A 17471-nucleotide genomic window follows, 5' to 3' on the forward strand; every position below is an offset into this window, starting at 1 on the left:
TGCCTTTGTGCATCCTCTTGTCCACCTCCCGTGGGCTTAAATATGAGAATTGGTCCTGTGTGCGCTTCATGCGCTACTTGAAACCTAGAGACTGACCGTAAGTTTACCAAGTAGGATAAAATGTTTTGAAGAGACCTAATTAGAAGGTTAAAAGCCACTGGACCAAATGCATCTTGAAAGTAAATAAACTGGCTTCTGCTGAAGCCGGGCTGCGAAGCCGCCCAGCACAGAAAGGGCTGCAGGCAGAGCAGGGGCTCTCGGCTTTCGTTACGTGCCGAATGGCTCGTCGCTGCCCACGGAGATCCTTCTTTCGGGAGGAAGCGATGCTCCTTGTCCCTTCGCTGCCCACAGAAACTGGACACAACAGAAAACCCTCTCTGCTTCTGGCAGTTTTGCTTGCAGGAACAGGGAAGCCGACACTTTGGGTTGCTACGAATTAGAATACACACCTCGCGAGCCACGGGGGGAAAATATGAACCAGCCTTCATTCAAACCTCTCCCAGCTCCCGAAGCCCTGAACTCAACGGGATAATGCACAGTCTGCTTATTGCAGCACTCCGTGCATCATCGGCGCTTCATGTGCTATCAGCACTTCAATTCAGTAATATGAAATTATGCTGCTTGAATAATAATATTTATCCAGGCCAGAAGCAACTCCTTATTGGTTTGATGACATGTGTGTCTATGATGAGCGAGGGAAGTTTTTTATGCTAGTCTTCTCCTTTGCTTCCTCTTATGCTTTATGCATACACATAAACACATACACTTGCACCCAAATGTTTTAATGTTGACCAGCATTTGTTTCAATAGCAGTGGCATTTTTCACATTCCATCCTAAAACCAGACCCATTTTCCAGTTCCAGAATTATTTGTACTGTCTGTCTAGTTAAACCGCTCCAGTTTTCCCTGAAAGGATGACTATGAGTTGCCAAGACCCTTCATTTATAAAACGGCAGATATGTCAAATGGAGATTTGCTTTTTATTAATCTTAACCAGTGAGGCTCCAAGTTCTTCAAGCATCTTTAAAACTTTAACATGTTGTAAAAAGGTACCAATTTCCTCCACTCCTTCCAGAAAGCAATTCCTGTACAAACCACAGTCACAATTTTGCCATTAACCACTTCCACGTCAGGTTTCTGATCCCACCATAAAATAATGAATACTGGATACTGAATACGAATCCTCTAAAATATGAAGCATATTAAAGGTGAAAACTTTGGCCAGCTACACTGAGCTCTACCACCAGCTAATGATACAGAATTGTCTTCCAAGAAAAGGCTGTAAGAAATGAGTGACTCTCTTTGACTGAACCATGAGTAAAAAAAAAAAAAAAAAAAAAAAGCACCAGGTGCCTGAGTTTGACATTAACTGGAAAATCCCAGAAACATCAGGCATTGCTAAAGTTCATTGAACTGCAGCTGCTATTGCACCACCAGTTATCAGGGGCATGGCAAAGGTGGCTGCCACACTACTCTTTTTTCAGACCCAGATGTATCTGCAGCGGATCAACTTTTTTTTTTTTTCTTTTTTTTTTTTTAAAGATTTTGGCTACCATATCATGAAATAACTTCTAAAAATATATATTTTACCAATTTGAACATTTTGAGAAAACAGTGGAAGCTTCTTAACCAGAGAGTAAATACAGAAAGTATTTTAACAACTAGCTTTGATTGCTACTTTATAGGATTTATTACTTTACTACTTCACTGAATTAAGGCAGGAAATCAGGGAACTAGGAACCAAGTTCACAGCATAGGACCTTCCTCACAAGTCTTTTCTTCTTGAGACAAGTTTGACTCAAGATCAGTAAAGAGATGCGTGCCTCGAGTGTTTGCTATACAGTGTACAGAAGGATACGCCACAGAGACAGAGCCTACCTGTGAAGTTACAACCCAGATTTCAAACAACTTAAAAGCTTTTGAGTATTTAAGACTTATTCTAGTGTGGTGAGTACACAGTGGGGCTGCGAAAACAGGACAAGGAAACAGTCATCATCCTTTCCCAGTTGCTTGAAGCACCAGCATTTAAGTGAAGGAGGCGATTAAGCACACTGAGATCTCAATAATTCAATAAGATCTAGAAATCAGACGCAGCTCCTCGCAAGCTTGCAGGACTGTGTGTGACAGAAGAGCAACAAAAGGGAGATGCACAACAAGGAGCTCTGAAAGACGCTGAGCCTTACCTGGTGTACACAGGACTTGGCATTCAGAAAGAACAGCTCTACTGTAGTTTTGTCCTTGAGAAAGGAAATGCTTTCAATGTAGAATCTGAAAAAAAAAAAAAAAAAGGAACAGTTACTTTCTTGAATAGGTTTCATCTTCCTCCCAAATAATTTTATTTCCTCAATGTTTTGTTCTCTAGCAATAAAACGGCACAGAGGAACTATGAGCTACTGCACTTAATTTCCTGCCTATTAGAAGGGAACAAGCAGAAAATCATGGGCTGACAGCACACAGGGAACGACAAGCTCCTTGTTCAATAGATCGTAGGTATCTGATGACTTCTCATCTAGTTTGAAAACCCTGTCAAACACTAAAGGAGCAGAGCCCATCCCTCCTATGCAGATAAAGCCGCAGAAGTGGAAAAGGTAACTGCAAATGGCGTGTTGCAGCCGGTCCAGCACTGTGCTGGAGGAGAGGGGCCGGCAGCAGCCCCGCGGGACAGTCTTTCCTCCGGGAGCAGAGGGCAGCCATGGGCTGAGAGCCATTAACTCTGCTCCAAGCAAGCTGGGACAAGCAAAAAAAAAAAAAAAAAAAAAAAAAAAAGACCAACCAAAAAAACCCCACACAAGGAACACTTTGGGGTCAGCTCCATCCCATCGGGCACATCCATCCTAACGACAATGGGAGCCCCAAAACCAGGGGTTTACACAGAAGGGCTGGCAACTTGTTCAGCCTTACAGGCACCACTCCGCACAGCGCTCGCTGCCTTCCTCCCCATCCCTGGCTTCCTCTTCCCAGGGCCACGGGTGCATCACAGAGGCACACACCAACCAAAGCAATCCCATTACTGGTTACTCTGGCCCAGCCAAGGTTAGCAGATGGGTCCCAGTTTGTTACAGAGCTACACCAAACATCACGTATGCCACTGGCACTCTGCAAAACTGCACACAACCTGTCTGTGCGCTTCTCTGACTCACTCGAGGCATCAAACCAAACAGCGCTGAGATGCATTAAATAGTGCGGAGAAAACATCTATAATTTGAGGAGCGCAGAACTGCCAAGTCAGTTTAAAGAGAGACAAATCTGTGCGAACGTGGTCCTGTCAATCCTTCAGCTCCTTACAGAGGATGAATGCGTTGGGTCCAGACTCGCCCACACTATGCTAAGACAGAAAGTATGCTTTTCTTTCTAGCCAAAACTTGGGTCACCACCACCACTGCCCAGGCAGTGCAGACCACACCAGGGCTTCTCAAAGTCTTGCCTTTGATAGCAGGAGGGCTGGATGCCCAACACAGGCCACACAACCCACTGTGTTTATCAGAACCAGGCCAATCCCTCCCACAGCCCCACGGTGCTCCTAAGGCTCCTCACAGCCTCAAGCTCCAGCCAACCGATCTCTTGGTGTAGATGATTTGCAAGATGTTGGAAGAAGTCCACAGCAGCAGCATGGAGCACGTGGTAGGAAGCAGTAAAGCTAGCAACTACTGCACTTGCTAGGATCGTATGCAGTATTTATGCTGTGACTTGAGACAAGCAATACGTTAAACAGTATTTTTTTTTTAATATTTCGCATTCCTACAGCATGTTCCATCAAATTAATTTTAAAGCACTCCCCAGAACGCGTCTGTGGGATAAGGAGATACTTTTCCCATTTTACAGGCACATAGCCTGTCCAAGGGGCAGACCCAAGCCCAGCAGCCTGCCCCAGACATTTGAAAGGCTATTTTACATTTCCATGCCTCGCCTTTCACTGAGAACTGTAGGAGCCACAGGTATTTCCACCCTCTCTTGATCACACCTGATATAATTTTTTTTAACAGCTTTGCTAAACTTCACTTTAAATACACTTGAGTGTTTCTCTCTAGAAATGTAGAGCAGAGGACAGGAGCCTCACTCTTCATCCTTTTTCCCAGCTTGCTGCCAGACCAGCCCTTCACAGCATGGACCTTCCTCAGCCTGCTAAAGCTTTCCTCCCTCCACTGCACCAAAAAGGCAATTATCCTCAACTAATGACCTCATTTGCACTTGCGGTTTCTTTCAACTAAGGGTCAGACATGGCCGACTTACCCTCAGAAGCAGGATAGTACCCCTGGCTCTGGAGAGAGCTAGCTCCCAGTCACTGCTGGTACGTAGCAGGAGACTGTGGGATCTATGAATTTGGGGAGAGGGCACTGGCGAGGTGTTGGCCCCTGCCCCAGCCAGGTCTGCGTGCTCAATTTCTTCCGTGTACGCTCTTATCACCGCAATACAGATGGGGAATGCTGGCCCACAGAGGTAAGGATGTTCAGGGGATGGCAGGCATGTTTGGGAACACCATAAAGTGTATGCTCTGCTTTTATTTCCGATGCTGTCAGCATCCCTGAAACTAGAACGACACTTTTAGAAGTCCTAAATCTGCATTATAGAGTCCTTCACCAGCTGTGTATACCATATGAAAACTTACATGGCTGGATTGAGTTTATGCCAGCTGAAGAAAAATAATTAAAATCTGAAAGGATTATCATGTGTTTCATTACTGAACAGCAAAAGCTCAGGGCCAAGGAGTTATGAACAAAAGGAAGGTCGTAACCAGGTATCTGGGGATCCCCACCATTTCCAGTACTGCTCCTGGAAACTGTCCAGCGCAGCGCTGAAAGATACTGAGAACTGATGCTGCTGCACATCTGCCACTTTTTATGAGAACAGCAGCTCAGCGCCCTGCCTCGTTATCCTTGCATCTCAAACGAAAGCGACACCGAATCCGTATTTCTTCTACTCACAGCTGAACATATTTCCAACCCGCAGAAGGCACGGCCCGCGCAGGAGGGCTGGCCCAGCCCAAGGGACACCCTGTCCCTGCAGCAGCATCCGCCGCTGTCACGCCACGCACGGCTGGGCACCGTCCAGCCCCGGGGAGCAAGAGCCAAGCGCTGGGGCTCTTCGCCCATCCCCTCCGTGCCACTCGCCCCACCACGCTTTTCCATTCAAGCCACGGGCGCACACAGCTGCAACTGCGTATTTCGGCTGCTCTCATGGGAGTGTAATTAAGGAATAGGCTATGACAATGTGTTCGCATGAGATAAGCGTCTGAACTAACCACCCAAGGCATATGCCATGGAGCAAAGGCCTGGAGTCGCTTACTTACCCAAAAGGTTGTAACAAAGAGAGCTGCAGGTTTTGAAGCAGCTTTTCTGCTGGAGTATCTATTTTCTACAGATCAGACAGTTCCTATATTGCTAGTTATTTCTGTGTCCTCCTCCTCCTGCTCTGCTTCCCACTCACTGCCCACCTCCTTGGCTCCCAATTGCTTGGTTTGGATCTCACAACCCCAGAGTAGTCAGGCTTAAAATTAGCTTCTAGAACTTGGTCCTTCCAAGCCCACTCTTCACACATTACTTCTTTCCCAGGTCTCTGCACACCCTGCCCTGTAGAGGACCATCTTGCAACAGAGAGGGCCAAAATGAACATCACAAGCCAACAGCATTAATCCCCACCAAAGAAACGCTCAAGCCAATATGATTGCCTTCACAGCTTTCTTGGGCAGTCATAGATTTTAGCCTCCCAGATCCTCATCAAACACAGTGAACATATTGAAGAACCCATCATCCCTTTTAAACTGGATTTTTTCTTTCTGTTAAAAGTGGGGAAGGGACGAGAAGCCCTGAACTCCACCACAAATAAGCACATATTCAGCAAAAACAAAGTGCCACTTGTTTGAACCATTCCCTCCAGGACCAGGGTGCGGAGGACACGGCGAGGCGACGGTGCCAACCGACCCAACTACACAAGAGGCTCTGGCTTGGAAGTGCTTCAAATAATTAAGCACACAAGGCACAAATTTACCGAGATACGAAAAGGGAATGAGGTCAGTCTGCTCTCATTTTCCTCATAGACTGTAAGGAAAACAAAACCTCCAACAATATTAAGAATATGATGCTTGGTCTTTTCTGCCAGCACAGCTCTGTCTCGTAGGACATCCTTTTTTTCAGGCCCTTAACCAGCAGAGCTTTGCCAGCAAAAGCCCTAAAGTAATGCAATTACATTGGCCAAAATCATCACTTTGCCAGGGATTTTATTCTCTCCTGGGGACTGGCTTAAGCTGTGTGAGCAAAGAAGCCATCAGCAATCCCTTTCAAGTACAGACAACCCTTAAGTAAACATAAGAAAAAGTAAGTATGATTGTTTAAACAAGCTGTATTAAAATTTAGCACTATTAAAGACAAGTGAGGCAAAGAATATATTTAAAATACAGGGCTTTAAACAAACAAACAAAAAACCCCACCTAGGAACAATGTCCTAGTAACAGTTCAAAAACTAGCAGGTTTCAAACTACTTTATTTTGTAGTTAAATACAAAAGAGCAGCACTTATTCAGGACCTAATCCCCTTCTAAAAATAATATATCGCTTTGACATTTACTTCCTTTATCAAACCCGTAACCAGGTCTTTTAAACAAAAACCCCCGGTGACAAATAAACCCAAGTAGTAATGTTTTCTTTGTGGAAACAATTACTCACCTAACGGCAAAGTACAAAGTTGCTGGGCCAGGTTTCTTGGGCAAGTCATGGTCCAGGACTCGGTGATCCAGCTGCAACCAGACGCTCTGACCTCTGCGGAAACAGGTTGGGGGGTGGTTAAAAACTGGGACAGGAAATACAGAAACAGGGTCTCTTTCAGTGCTTGCATTTACTCTAAATGTTACTTCAAAAATTGCAAAATTCGGCTCTGAGACAGGCAAACATTTCATCCAATTCTTTCCTTTTTCCCTAACTTTCAGGTTTTGATGCAGTTCACTTTCGGATGTTAGGGAACGTTCTTTGCAGTTGTATTTTCAGCTGCAGCACAAAAGTCATAGCACAGCACCCAGAAAAACTAAATATTATTGAAATACCTTCCTTTGCTATAGATGGGGACACTGCCACTGACTTCTCATGTCTAGCAGAGGCTGGATGTTTGCCTGCAGCAGAAATGGGTCTGATCTCTTCTGCTGCACAGGGACCGCATAACTCTGCTGCCGTATCCCCCACTCCTGTTCTGCACCATCCCCAGTCCCAGCGTGACATAAAAACCCCATTTCAGAGCAGAGGGCTTTACTGCAGGCATGCTCATTTAATGAGGCAGCTGTATAAAACGCAGTTCTCTCTGCGCTGGCTGCCCTGACTGAAATGGGAAGGAAGCCAGAAAGAAAACAAAAGTGCCCCCCAAATCCCAATTAACCTCCCTGAGGACCCTGGGGCCAAGGGGGAGCGCAGAAGCCTGTGGCTGCCCCAAAAGGCTGGGGCATGGGTGCCCTCCAGAGGCCACACGCTCCCTCCAAGCACCCAGCCCAGCCCCGTAAATCCAAGGCAGTCTCTGGAGTCCCACTGGTGTTTCTGGGGAAGTCAACAGCTTTTAGGTAATCCCCTGGCAGCACTTTAAAGCTCACCGTGAGGGAACGCCAGCAACCAAAAACCTCCAGAAGAATTTCATGGCAGCTCTTCTGGGGGGAAAAATAAGCCAAGTGCAAACAGCATCCTCAAGGGATTTACAGAAGAGCTGGAAGAAAGTATTTTCCAACACCTGAAAGGACAAGGATGTGGCAAATATATTCTAGGGAAAGCCCAAAACGAGAGTGGCTGGTAAAAAATAACACACTGCTGCGGTCAGGGCCCCCGAGCGAGCAGCTCCTACCAGCTCCGTAGACACCAGCCCTTTCCCCAGGGCCAGTCCTGCACCTGCGGATGGGAATGCCTTGGCAGGTGGCCCCAAACACGGCTCTGACGCGATTTGTAGGTGAAGGCTTCCATCCAGGACACCGTAAAAAGCAGCAATGGAGAGAAGCAGGGGCTAATATTATTCCCGTTAGACAAAAAGAGGTTTATTTAGGGGCTGTATTAATGCCCAACTCCATTTCCCCACTGCCCTAAGCAGCTCTGCTCCAGCTTTTTTGGGGAGCTGAAGGTAACTCTTCTGGAGACGCTGGCCCTGGGGAGCGGAGTCCTGCCTGCGGGTTTCGGTCCTGCACCCAGCAGACATGGGGAAGCATTTCAGTGCAATGCTGACAGATGACTCTAAACACCAGCTGAGATTTCAATTAACCCAGCTGACTCCGCGTTAACGCCACAGAAGCGGATCTCCCACGGCGCTCCGGCGCTCCGGAGCCCGGCCGTAGCATCTCACCCAGCCCGGCAGCGGCCGCCGGCGGAGGGTGGCAGGGGACGGGCAGCAGCTGCCTGAGCTGCCCCACGCGCATCGGCAGCGATGACAAACTGCACCCGACACCGCCACGGGCTTGCCATAGTCCAGCTGCCGGGAAGGGAGGGCTGCGCATTTCGAGTACGTTCTGCTTTTGCAAGCTCTTTTTGGTAGTCTACAGAATAGCTCGGATACCTCAAAGTAATAGGGAAGCTAGAGGAAGGTTGTTTATGGGAAGGACTAACCTCGTATTTCACTGCTGCTAGGAAAGTTTGGGTTTAAAAGACTCAACAATACATTTGAGATTAAAGTGCAAAGCAATAGGAGCAATTCACTTTGAAAATAAATGCAAAACCTTTATGTTGTTACTAAGAGCGCAGAACAGGAAAGCTGAGGGTGTTCACGTGGGAAATTATTGCTGAATCAATTTTTTCCACCTTGTGAGACAAACATGAAAAGTGAAAGCGTCAGGAAGGTATTTTACAAGTATTCTGCGGTTTGTGCCCAGAAGATATTTTCCAAATATTTTCTGTTTTGTGCCTTCCCCTTCCCTCAGCCAAGAAGCACAAACACAAAGTAGGAAAATCTTTCTTCTTCAAAAGAAAGAGTCATTTTTCCATCACGCTGAGCTGCCATGGTGTCGGGGATAGGCTTCACATTGCAAAAAGCACACAGCTGTTTAAAATAAATGACCATACTTACGTATCATCTATAAACGTTATCCCAAAATACTCCTTTTCTTTCAAGTTGAAGTGTGAGGCCACCAGATCCAGTAACTCCCGAGACAAAAGTTTGGGCTATTGAAAGAATAAAAATAATTTTATTCATTTCAGTCCAGGCTTGTCATATATAATAAAAATTTTCTCAGCAAATACTGACATTTAAGTACACACGGCCAAGTTAAAACCTTGTTGTACAACTCAATACAGAAATGACTCCATCAGACTCGAGGCAGTGGGATTCGGTGTCTCTGTGGAGCTGCACGGGACGTGCGGAGCACGGAGAGGCAATTATGTACTTAACCCGCGACATCAAGCTGAAGTGTGCAGACCAACTGCTGCTTTCCTCTTTCAGTGAGAGAAAGGAGGCAGCTGAGGCTTTCCTGCGCTTAACAGCAGGAGGAATTTTTCAATTAAGAAAATATTGTGTACTAGAGGATCTCGTGCTTTGGGTTCTGTTACAGGAATAAAAGACATCCCCCAAAACCCAGACTTTTCTTCCCTTCTAAATTAGAAACAAAATACCACCACAAGGGGTACATTTATGAATTTTGGTGAAAGCAGATTAAAAACTGAATGCAGAACTGATGGCAGGTATTTTGCCCACAGTGCACCAATGCCCAAGGGAAACCCTCCCGCTAACTCAGGTCTGAGGAATGGCAGGCGTGCATGAAAGCGTGCCTGTTTATTCCACTTCTATGAGTTGCTCTAGTAGGAGATACAACTTTTCTTCGACCATCACTTATGCATCAGCCCCCCAATAGCACTGCTACCGGTGCCCAAAAGAGAGGGGTCCGTACCTGAACCAGCAGCTCCAAGTTCCTGTCATCGAGGAGATGCACCTGGCAGTGCCGACCCTCTGTCATCTGCAAAAACAGCAACACAGCCCCGTGAGGAAGGGCAGAATCCGCAACTTTCCTGGCTTGCACCGGACCACGTGCGGCTCAGGGGCAAGGACGGCGCGTAGCAAGCGTCTAATCTGCACTGATAAGGGAATCGACTCCGTACCCAAGCTGAGCGTCCTTCTCCAAGGACTCGGTCTGGGGAGCTGCCTCAGCACTCTCAGCTCCCGTCAACTTCAAATCAGCATTAAGGGTGCTTAGCAGCATTCGGGATCAGATAAAAGTGACATAAGTGCTGCAAGAATTTAATTTGAGGATGAACCAGCCTGGCTAGTACCAAGCCACAAGAGGCAGCAATGGCCTTTTGCTCTGGTGAGGAGCAGAGATGACCAGGGACCCATGAAACCCCCGTCTATCCAACCATCCCTGCAGATGAGTCAGCCTAAATTTGGTCCCTTGACAGAGGACCCGGTCTCAAGTCTAGACGGAGTCTCGACCAGTACATTAATGCTCTCCCCTTGGATAAATTTTCACAAGCATTAGAAGTTATTGCCTCCATAGGATTCTTATACAGGTGCTTGAACTGAATCATTAAGAATGGGAAAAACTTTACAACCTCTAACATTGTATCTGGACCACCTTGGTTCCCACTTCGCGTCACATTTATCTCTTGCAAACAATGTGTCTTTCTCTCTTTAAGAGGCGAGCAATTCAGAAATAGCTGCACATTATGCCCTTTTAATATCTGCCCTTTGAAATCTAATACATTTCCACGAAAGCTTTTACATTATTTAAAATCTGTTCTAACTCTGGACCTCTCGCCGGCTTTGGCCAGGACCGGCTTCGCAACGCTTTCCGGGCGAGAGCTGGTGAAGGAAACCTGGCTTTTATATTTATTCTCCCAGCCTCAGAGTAACTCATTTTCCTGACAGCACAAGCTTCTCGCAGACTATAAATTCTGAGCTGTGAGCAGAGGCTGAGGGTGGTTTGCTTAGGTAGGGGCTCCCAGAGGGATTAAATGGCAACACACAGCGGTTTCTCCTTTCACATCCCTCTGGCTCCGCAGGGATGGGGACAAGGACAGGGCTGAGCTCTGCTGCCACCAGCACCCCCTCATCACCTCCTGCCCCGGGATGCTGCACATCCAAGCCTCGTAACACTTAAAAATAAATACAATTTATACCCGATTGCAGTATAACCGAAAAGAGATCTCCTGCCTCCCCCAGCACTGCCCCCGTTTCAACGCGTGGCTGTTTGCACAGCGGGGGCTGCCGAGACACAGCCTCTTCTGTCACCAGTCAGCCATAAGAAGCCAAATTAACAAAGCTTTATTGTTTCACCTAATTGAGCTCATTTTGACCAAAACCCAGAAGGGAACCCCCTCCTGAGGAGCTCTGCAAACAGGTCAGACATGAGCATCTGTGGACACAACTCTGTCTAGTGTCTGGGAAAACACGGCTACAGCATCTGTGGCACCAGTGCTGGCAACTTACAGCACTGAGTAAGTAAGTATCATCGCATCACTCATCAAAACAGCAATACTGGTAAAAGGACCATTTGCAGAGTGAGTCTAGCTGGAAGAAACCCCTTCCTTTCCATTTTTCCTGCTGCTGTGAATGTGAATTTGTAGAGAAGCGCCAGATGAAGAGTGACTTGTGCACGCAGGGGTGCGGAGCAGAGGCTGCACCATCACGGAGACAGCAGCGATGCCTCCCCGTTGCAAACCACAGCCTCACCCCACGGTACTGCACCCCAGCCGAGAAGGCATCAGCCCAGACCTGCACTAGCCCCAGGCCCGTGCTTCCAGCAGGGTACCATTTCCAGTGCTTTATCCTTCAGGTCTTGGAAGCAAAGCCGCAGCATCCCAATTTCAGCTTCCAGCCCACTCTCTGCAATTTATCCGCTCACCGAACATGCTGCCTGTAGCCCTTAAATGTATTACAATCTGATCACGGGTCCGTTTGTTCAGGAGAGCTTAAGGTCTGCCATCACGTGGTCATAAATAAGTTGCATGTTACCATCAATTAATCGTTTCATCAGCACACCCTTCAAGGCGGTACATATTTCTGGCTCTGACATACTGTTACCAATCTGCCCCTGTTGTGAAGTGTCTGATCCAATAGCGGTTTTAAATCATTCCCCATCTGTTGCTCTGAGATAGCACAAGGGTTGCCATTATTTAATTGCTAGCTTCTTTAGCTTTCACCCAGTGAAATCACATTAATCACTTCTGACTGTTTTAATTGCCTCAGTTGTCTATTGTTAAGTAAAAAAGGTTTCTATTATAGCAAACACATCCACAAAGCCTTGTGCTGAGGAGAAAGGAAGGTTGCCAGGAAGATTAAAACATAGAAGAAATACCAACCATAATCTGTGCTTCTACTCAGCTATCCAAAGTAACTGCAAAGCACATTAAAAGTAATTAACTTCATCACACCCCTGAAGATAGGCAAGATATAATGATCCCTGATTTTATTGATGAGAAAATGTAAGGACACGGCTTAAAAGTCTGGTTTACAGACATAGATACAGATAGCATTTAGTACCTGAGTCTCCAGGAATCTCCCCTCAGAAGAAATCATACAGCTGCTTCCCAGGGTACTAGAAAGCTCAATCAAGAAGTTGCAGAAGATGCCAGGCTGCTCGACGATAAAACACCACGAAATGCCATTCCTGTGACAAACCTGTCACTCCCGCTTGTGTCACCAGAACTCTACGTGGTGATGGGCTTGTCTTACCCCAGGAACGCGCTCTTGCATGGTGGGACACGACAGTAATGTCCACGTCCATGAAGTGTCTGCTGCTGGCTAGAGCTCAAGGAAGAAGGGGGGGTCTCCGGAGCCCCTTCTATTTGCTCCATGCACCCCTCTGCCCCCTCCCCAGCCCATGCACACACACCTGAGGGCCACATCCCTGCTAAGATGCCTTCTCCACCTGGGCCGAGCGGCACAACACGGATACTCACTGTGTGGCACCACAGCCCGGTCGAGGAACGCAAATCTGCCAGGGTGACTACCAGCTTTGCCTTTGTAGGGTCCAATCCCTAAACAAAGTGGCATTAACTAGGGCAGTCCAAACATCAGCCCTTATCCTCCTCTTGCAGATCCAAGGCTTCAGCAACCAGCACCCTGATTTCTGCAGCTGCGCAAGCGCTCACTCCAAGCATCCCCACCCCATTCCTGATGGGGCAGAGAGCACTTCACTTGGCTTACTCCGCACTTACAAACACAGTCAGAAGCAAATCACTCCCAGTTAACTATCACAGAGCAACACAAGCCCATCCTGCGTCAGGAATGTCGCCCACCGGAGAGGTCGTCTCCAGGAGACGGCTCTCTCCTCGCATGGAGCTGCCTTCCCTGTGCAGGCAGGGCTCCTATATACAAGACAGTATTCCCATTTTGCAAGCCTCGTTTGTGCAGGGAGCAGAACCGAAAGCTTCAGAGGCTTTTGCAGCCACGAGACCACCTCACAAGCTCTGGAATATCAGTCACCTTCCACCGGCCCTGTATCGTCCCAGCGCAGCGGTGCAGAGGTGCGACACGACTGCGGCGCAGCAATGCCACACGCTCCAGCACAGTCGCAGGTAGCGATGGTCTGGTCCTCTCCTCTTGCCTGAAGAAAAGCTGGGAAGCTTCCAGACAAGGACTTCGCCACCACAGTATCATAGAACATATAAAGGACTTTGGCCATGGAAGAGTGCCTCCAGCTCAGTGACCAGAGACCCTGAGCTCTTGGAGCCGAATCAGGGAAAGACTCATTTTTAACTCCCCCAACGACACCGGTGTGATTTATTTCCCCGCAGCACATCCGCTCGCAGGCCTGTTTCCTCGGGCTCTGGGAAGGGACTCGTACTTTGCTCCCTGGCTCTCAGGGCGCTGGGCTCCTCAAAGACCCAACGCCCTGGGAGCCCCCTGAGGGTACATTTTCTTTCATCTTTAATTCAGTACGCCTTGCTAATCTGAACAATATAATTGATTTTCTATGTAGTTGGAGCAATCCATCACGAGATGAGCACAGCTGTCTGGCTCCATTAAGAGGTGGCGTGAGCAGTCTTGAGATATATATACACACACACATCTATGTTGTCAGCTTATTCTCATTGATTTTGCATTGTCTGTAAAAATGAACAGTTTTGTTATACTTTTGTAACATGCCCCCAAGTTGGTCTTTTTAGCAGTTATTTTTAAAAGCCTGCTAATATTTAAGCTATTATCCAGTAAAAGATGTAGCAGCATAAAATTCACAAAGTATCCCTGTACCTCATTTCATTCCCAATAGGAAATTAAGCAGAGCGACATAATACACAGCCCCATTTTTGGCAAAACCACACTGAGATACTGGGATGCTGGATTCTTATTGTTTCTCAAAGTCACTCGTATGCTTTGCCACAAGCAAGCAATAAAAACTCAAAAATGGACAAGAATGAAAAGGAGACAAACACTGTCCAATGCAGTAATATAAAAAATACTGCAGCCCTCCTAACTTACTGGCAGCCAGCTTTCAGCAAGAACCTGATTTACCCAAGTCTTCAGGAAAAAAGGCAGATAATGAAGGAAAAGAAACACATGATTCTCAGAATCTCCACATGTAGAAATTAAAGCATAGCGCAAGATTGTGATTCTATATAGCAGGTTAACATGTTCAGAAAGGTTTCATATAGCTGGACCCCCCCAATTTTTTCCTCCATCTCACTTGTGACACAAATTAAGACAAATCGTCCACCTAAAAATCAAGACAGATTTTCCAAAACATCAGTCCTTTAAAAAGAAAAAAAACAAGGCAGAGAAAAAAAAAACCTAAACTATTTCTTGGCTACTTAAAGCAATTCCCTGTGATATCCTGAGCCTGAATGTTTATTTGGGAAAAAAAACATATGCAGGATATTTATGCTGTTTCTCTTCAACAGAAACATCCTCCCTACTCGAAGCTAGTTGTTACATGCAATATTTTTAGACATCCATGTGTGTCATCCAGTTAGGAAAAAATAAGAAAAAGAAAAAAGTAATTAGACAGGGTGTAAACAGGAAACCTCAAAAAACTTAAGACAAAAAAAAAAGCTGACAGAATAACATATCTCCTAAAGTGTAGCTTAGGAATGGGAAATCATGAAGGTTTTTGGTCAGAAGCAAACCCGAATGTGTTGCACTCCCTCCGGACCAGATTTCACCTCCCAGAACTGGGCAAATTACAGAGACATCGCTTGGCGTAGCTGGCCATATGTCTCTGACTTCTATTTTTAAGCCTTTTTTGTTTTAAGAAGGTCTGGAGTCTTCACTACTAGAGAAAGCCAAAAAAACCCCAAACCCTAACAACTCTGTGGCCAAAGAAGAGAGGATTATACATAAGCTGCACATAATTGAGACAAAATTGGGAACTGTTTCTGCCATCGAAATGCTCAGAGGTCTGTGCACTCATCCCAGCTGCTCTCATTTGGGATGTGCCACGATTCAGGCTTCAGCAGCCCACGTGCACACGCTGGTGGCGCGACCGCGTCGCGCCGACGGGTGACGTGACCTGCCCAGGGACGGGATGGCTGTGCCAGGGTCCTGCATCCACAGAAATACGCATAGCTGGAAGCTTTAAAACCACCCCCTCCATCCAGTGAGGCTTCACATCTTTAACATGCCAAACTCCACGCGAAATCTTTTGCGAGTAGCAAACCTCTTCCCCCAGCTTTCCTCTTCCCTTCCTCTCCAGGTAAACCCTTTCACTCAGACATGGGTGTTACTGTGCACCCGCGGGGGCTCTGCCTGGAAAACACCCCAGTGTGACACCAGGGATTCGGTCCCAGCTGCACAAAACTGCACGTTATTTCCATAAACTCCTTGCAGGCTAACCACGTGAAATTAAACTTCACTGGCAGGTGAGCAAGCTCTGGAAGATATTTTACAGGCAGGAAAAAAACCTGCAGTGATGCATCCAGTGATGAGAGAGAAAAGGGCAACCATTTTCACTGAATAAATGGCCAGCACACAAAGCCTTAAACCTGCAGTTTTAAAAGCAAGAAATTGGGCTGCAGTGCGTCATTAGGACATGGATTGTAAAAACTGGATCATTTATTCCTGAAACAGGCACATCACAGCGGCTCAAGCAGAGCGCTGAAAAAAATCAGATGGATGACAAAAAAAGCAAGAGTGCAGTATTCCCACTCGCTTACAAGATGCACGTGCTCAGTTAGGAAATGCTATCCCCTTGCCACACCGACCCAGCCTCCACAAAGCCTGTGGCATGGGGGGGGGGCCAAAATCCTGGCATCCTCCTTTTGACCCGTGACTCAGAGGCAGCAGCACTGATTTGCAGGTGTAGGAGCCCACAGAACCAGCCTTGCACTCAGAGAATTTCAGCTCAAAATCCCTACCTGAGCTATAAAGCATCACCAGTAATTTCCTGTAAGGTTTTTTTTTCCCCCCAACCCCTCTTCTGTAACTCCTAAGCCCGTAAGAGATTTCAAAGCTTAATATTGAAGCCCCTACACTGACCTCAGATTTTCATCAGCATTTAGGTGGGTTTTTTTCCTTCAGACCTGAAGGCATTTAGGATCAGATCCTCAGCTGCCTTAGATCAGCATTGCTTCATTGACTTTGATACAACCGGCCAGCTTACCTCTGGCCTGTAAATGTGCACAGCCTGATAAAAATATGAAATAAGATGCAACAATGTATTGCAATACGGAGCTGCCCTTACTAAGCACATCTCAGAAAAATAAAAGCCTGTTGCTGTCCTTCTGGAAGGAAGGGGCCTGCATGCAGCTGGAGGGAAGAGGGAAAAAGTTATAATGGTTTAAATGACCTCAGAGTTTCCTGGTGTGTCTGTTGGGAGAGCAAAGCCTCGTCATGTTCCAGCACTCAGAGTCGCTCAAAGCTTTAAGGAATAAGCAGAAAAATAACAAACAGGAGTTTGGTTTTATACCAGCATTTCTATGGAAAGTTTTTAAAGGATCCGTGTAGGTCTCCAAAAATGCTTTGATGCACACTTCTTATCAGCCTGTTAGCAGCCCGCGAGTCCTCCCTGACCCAGCATAGGTGCCTGTCACTGAGTGTCCCATGGTGGGAGATGCTCAGGAGGAAACAGATGGCTGGGGGGCTGGAAATGCTCCACCATCCCACGGGTGAAGATCTGGGGAGGAGAAACATGCCCCCAATCCCACTGCCACGTCACATCCCACTGCGTGCCTCTCCATCACCTCCTTTGCCAGCAAGGGGTGCAGCAGAAAAGCCCCCAGGTGATGCCTCCTCTGCACGGTTGCCCTCCTCCCCTTGAAGACTCCTGGACTCACCAATATCTCCTGCAAAACACAAAAGGTTGGCTCTGGGTCCAAAAACCTCAAGTTTCCCCCCAGTCTCTGCACACCCCAGCCCGGGCAGCCAGTGGGTTTCCTGCCGCAGCATCCCAGTCTGGCTCACGCAGATGCGATAAACTTGCTGTGATCCCCTCGAAGGCGACAGCACAGCTTCCACCAGCTTTACAGGGGGCAGCCCACGTCTCCAGACATACTGCCTCTCCTTCCTAATCTTCAGGTCATAAAGAAACCTTTGGCTGAAGTCCTGGCTCCAATGTAGTTGACGAATTTTACCATTAACTTTAATAGGGCCAGG

At 47.0% G+C, this 17471-nt stretch overlaps 1 protein-coding gene across 2 annotated transcripts in view; it reads right to left on the reverse strand.

The window, feature by feature from the left end:
* Positions 1-17471, reverse strand: part of FRMD4B (FERM domain containing 4B) — a 138902-nt gene that overhangs the window by 54469 nt on the left and 66962 nt on the right. For both annotated transcript variants that reach the window (XM_030043983.2, XM_030043982.2), the window contains exons 2-5: positions 9835-9900; positions 9018-9112; positions 6659-6751; positions 2184-2268 (exon numbers count right to left, since the gene is read on the reverse strand). In XM_030043983.2, the coding sequence (XP_029899843.1) occupies positions 2184-2268; positions 6659-6751; positions 9018-9112; positions 9835-9900 (339 nt within the window). The remainder of the gene's footprint in view (positions 1-2183; positions 2269-6658; positions 6752-9017; positions 9113-9834; positions 9901-17471) is intronic.

This window comes from Aquila chrysaetos, chromosome 20, assembly GCF_900496995.4.
Source record: "Aquila chrysaetos chrysaetos chromosome 20, bAquChr1.4, whole genome shotgun sequence".
NCBI classification, from domain to species: domain Eukaryota; kingdom Metazoa; phylum Chordata; class Aves; order Accipitriformes; family Accipitridae; genus Aquila; species Aquila chrysaetos.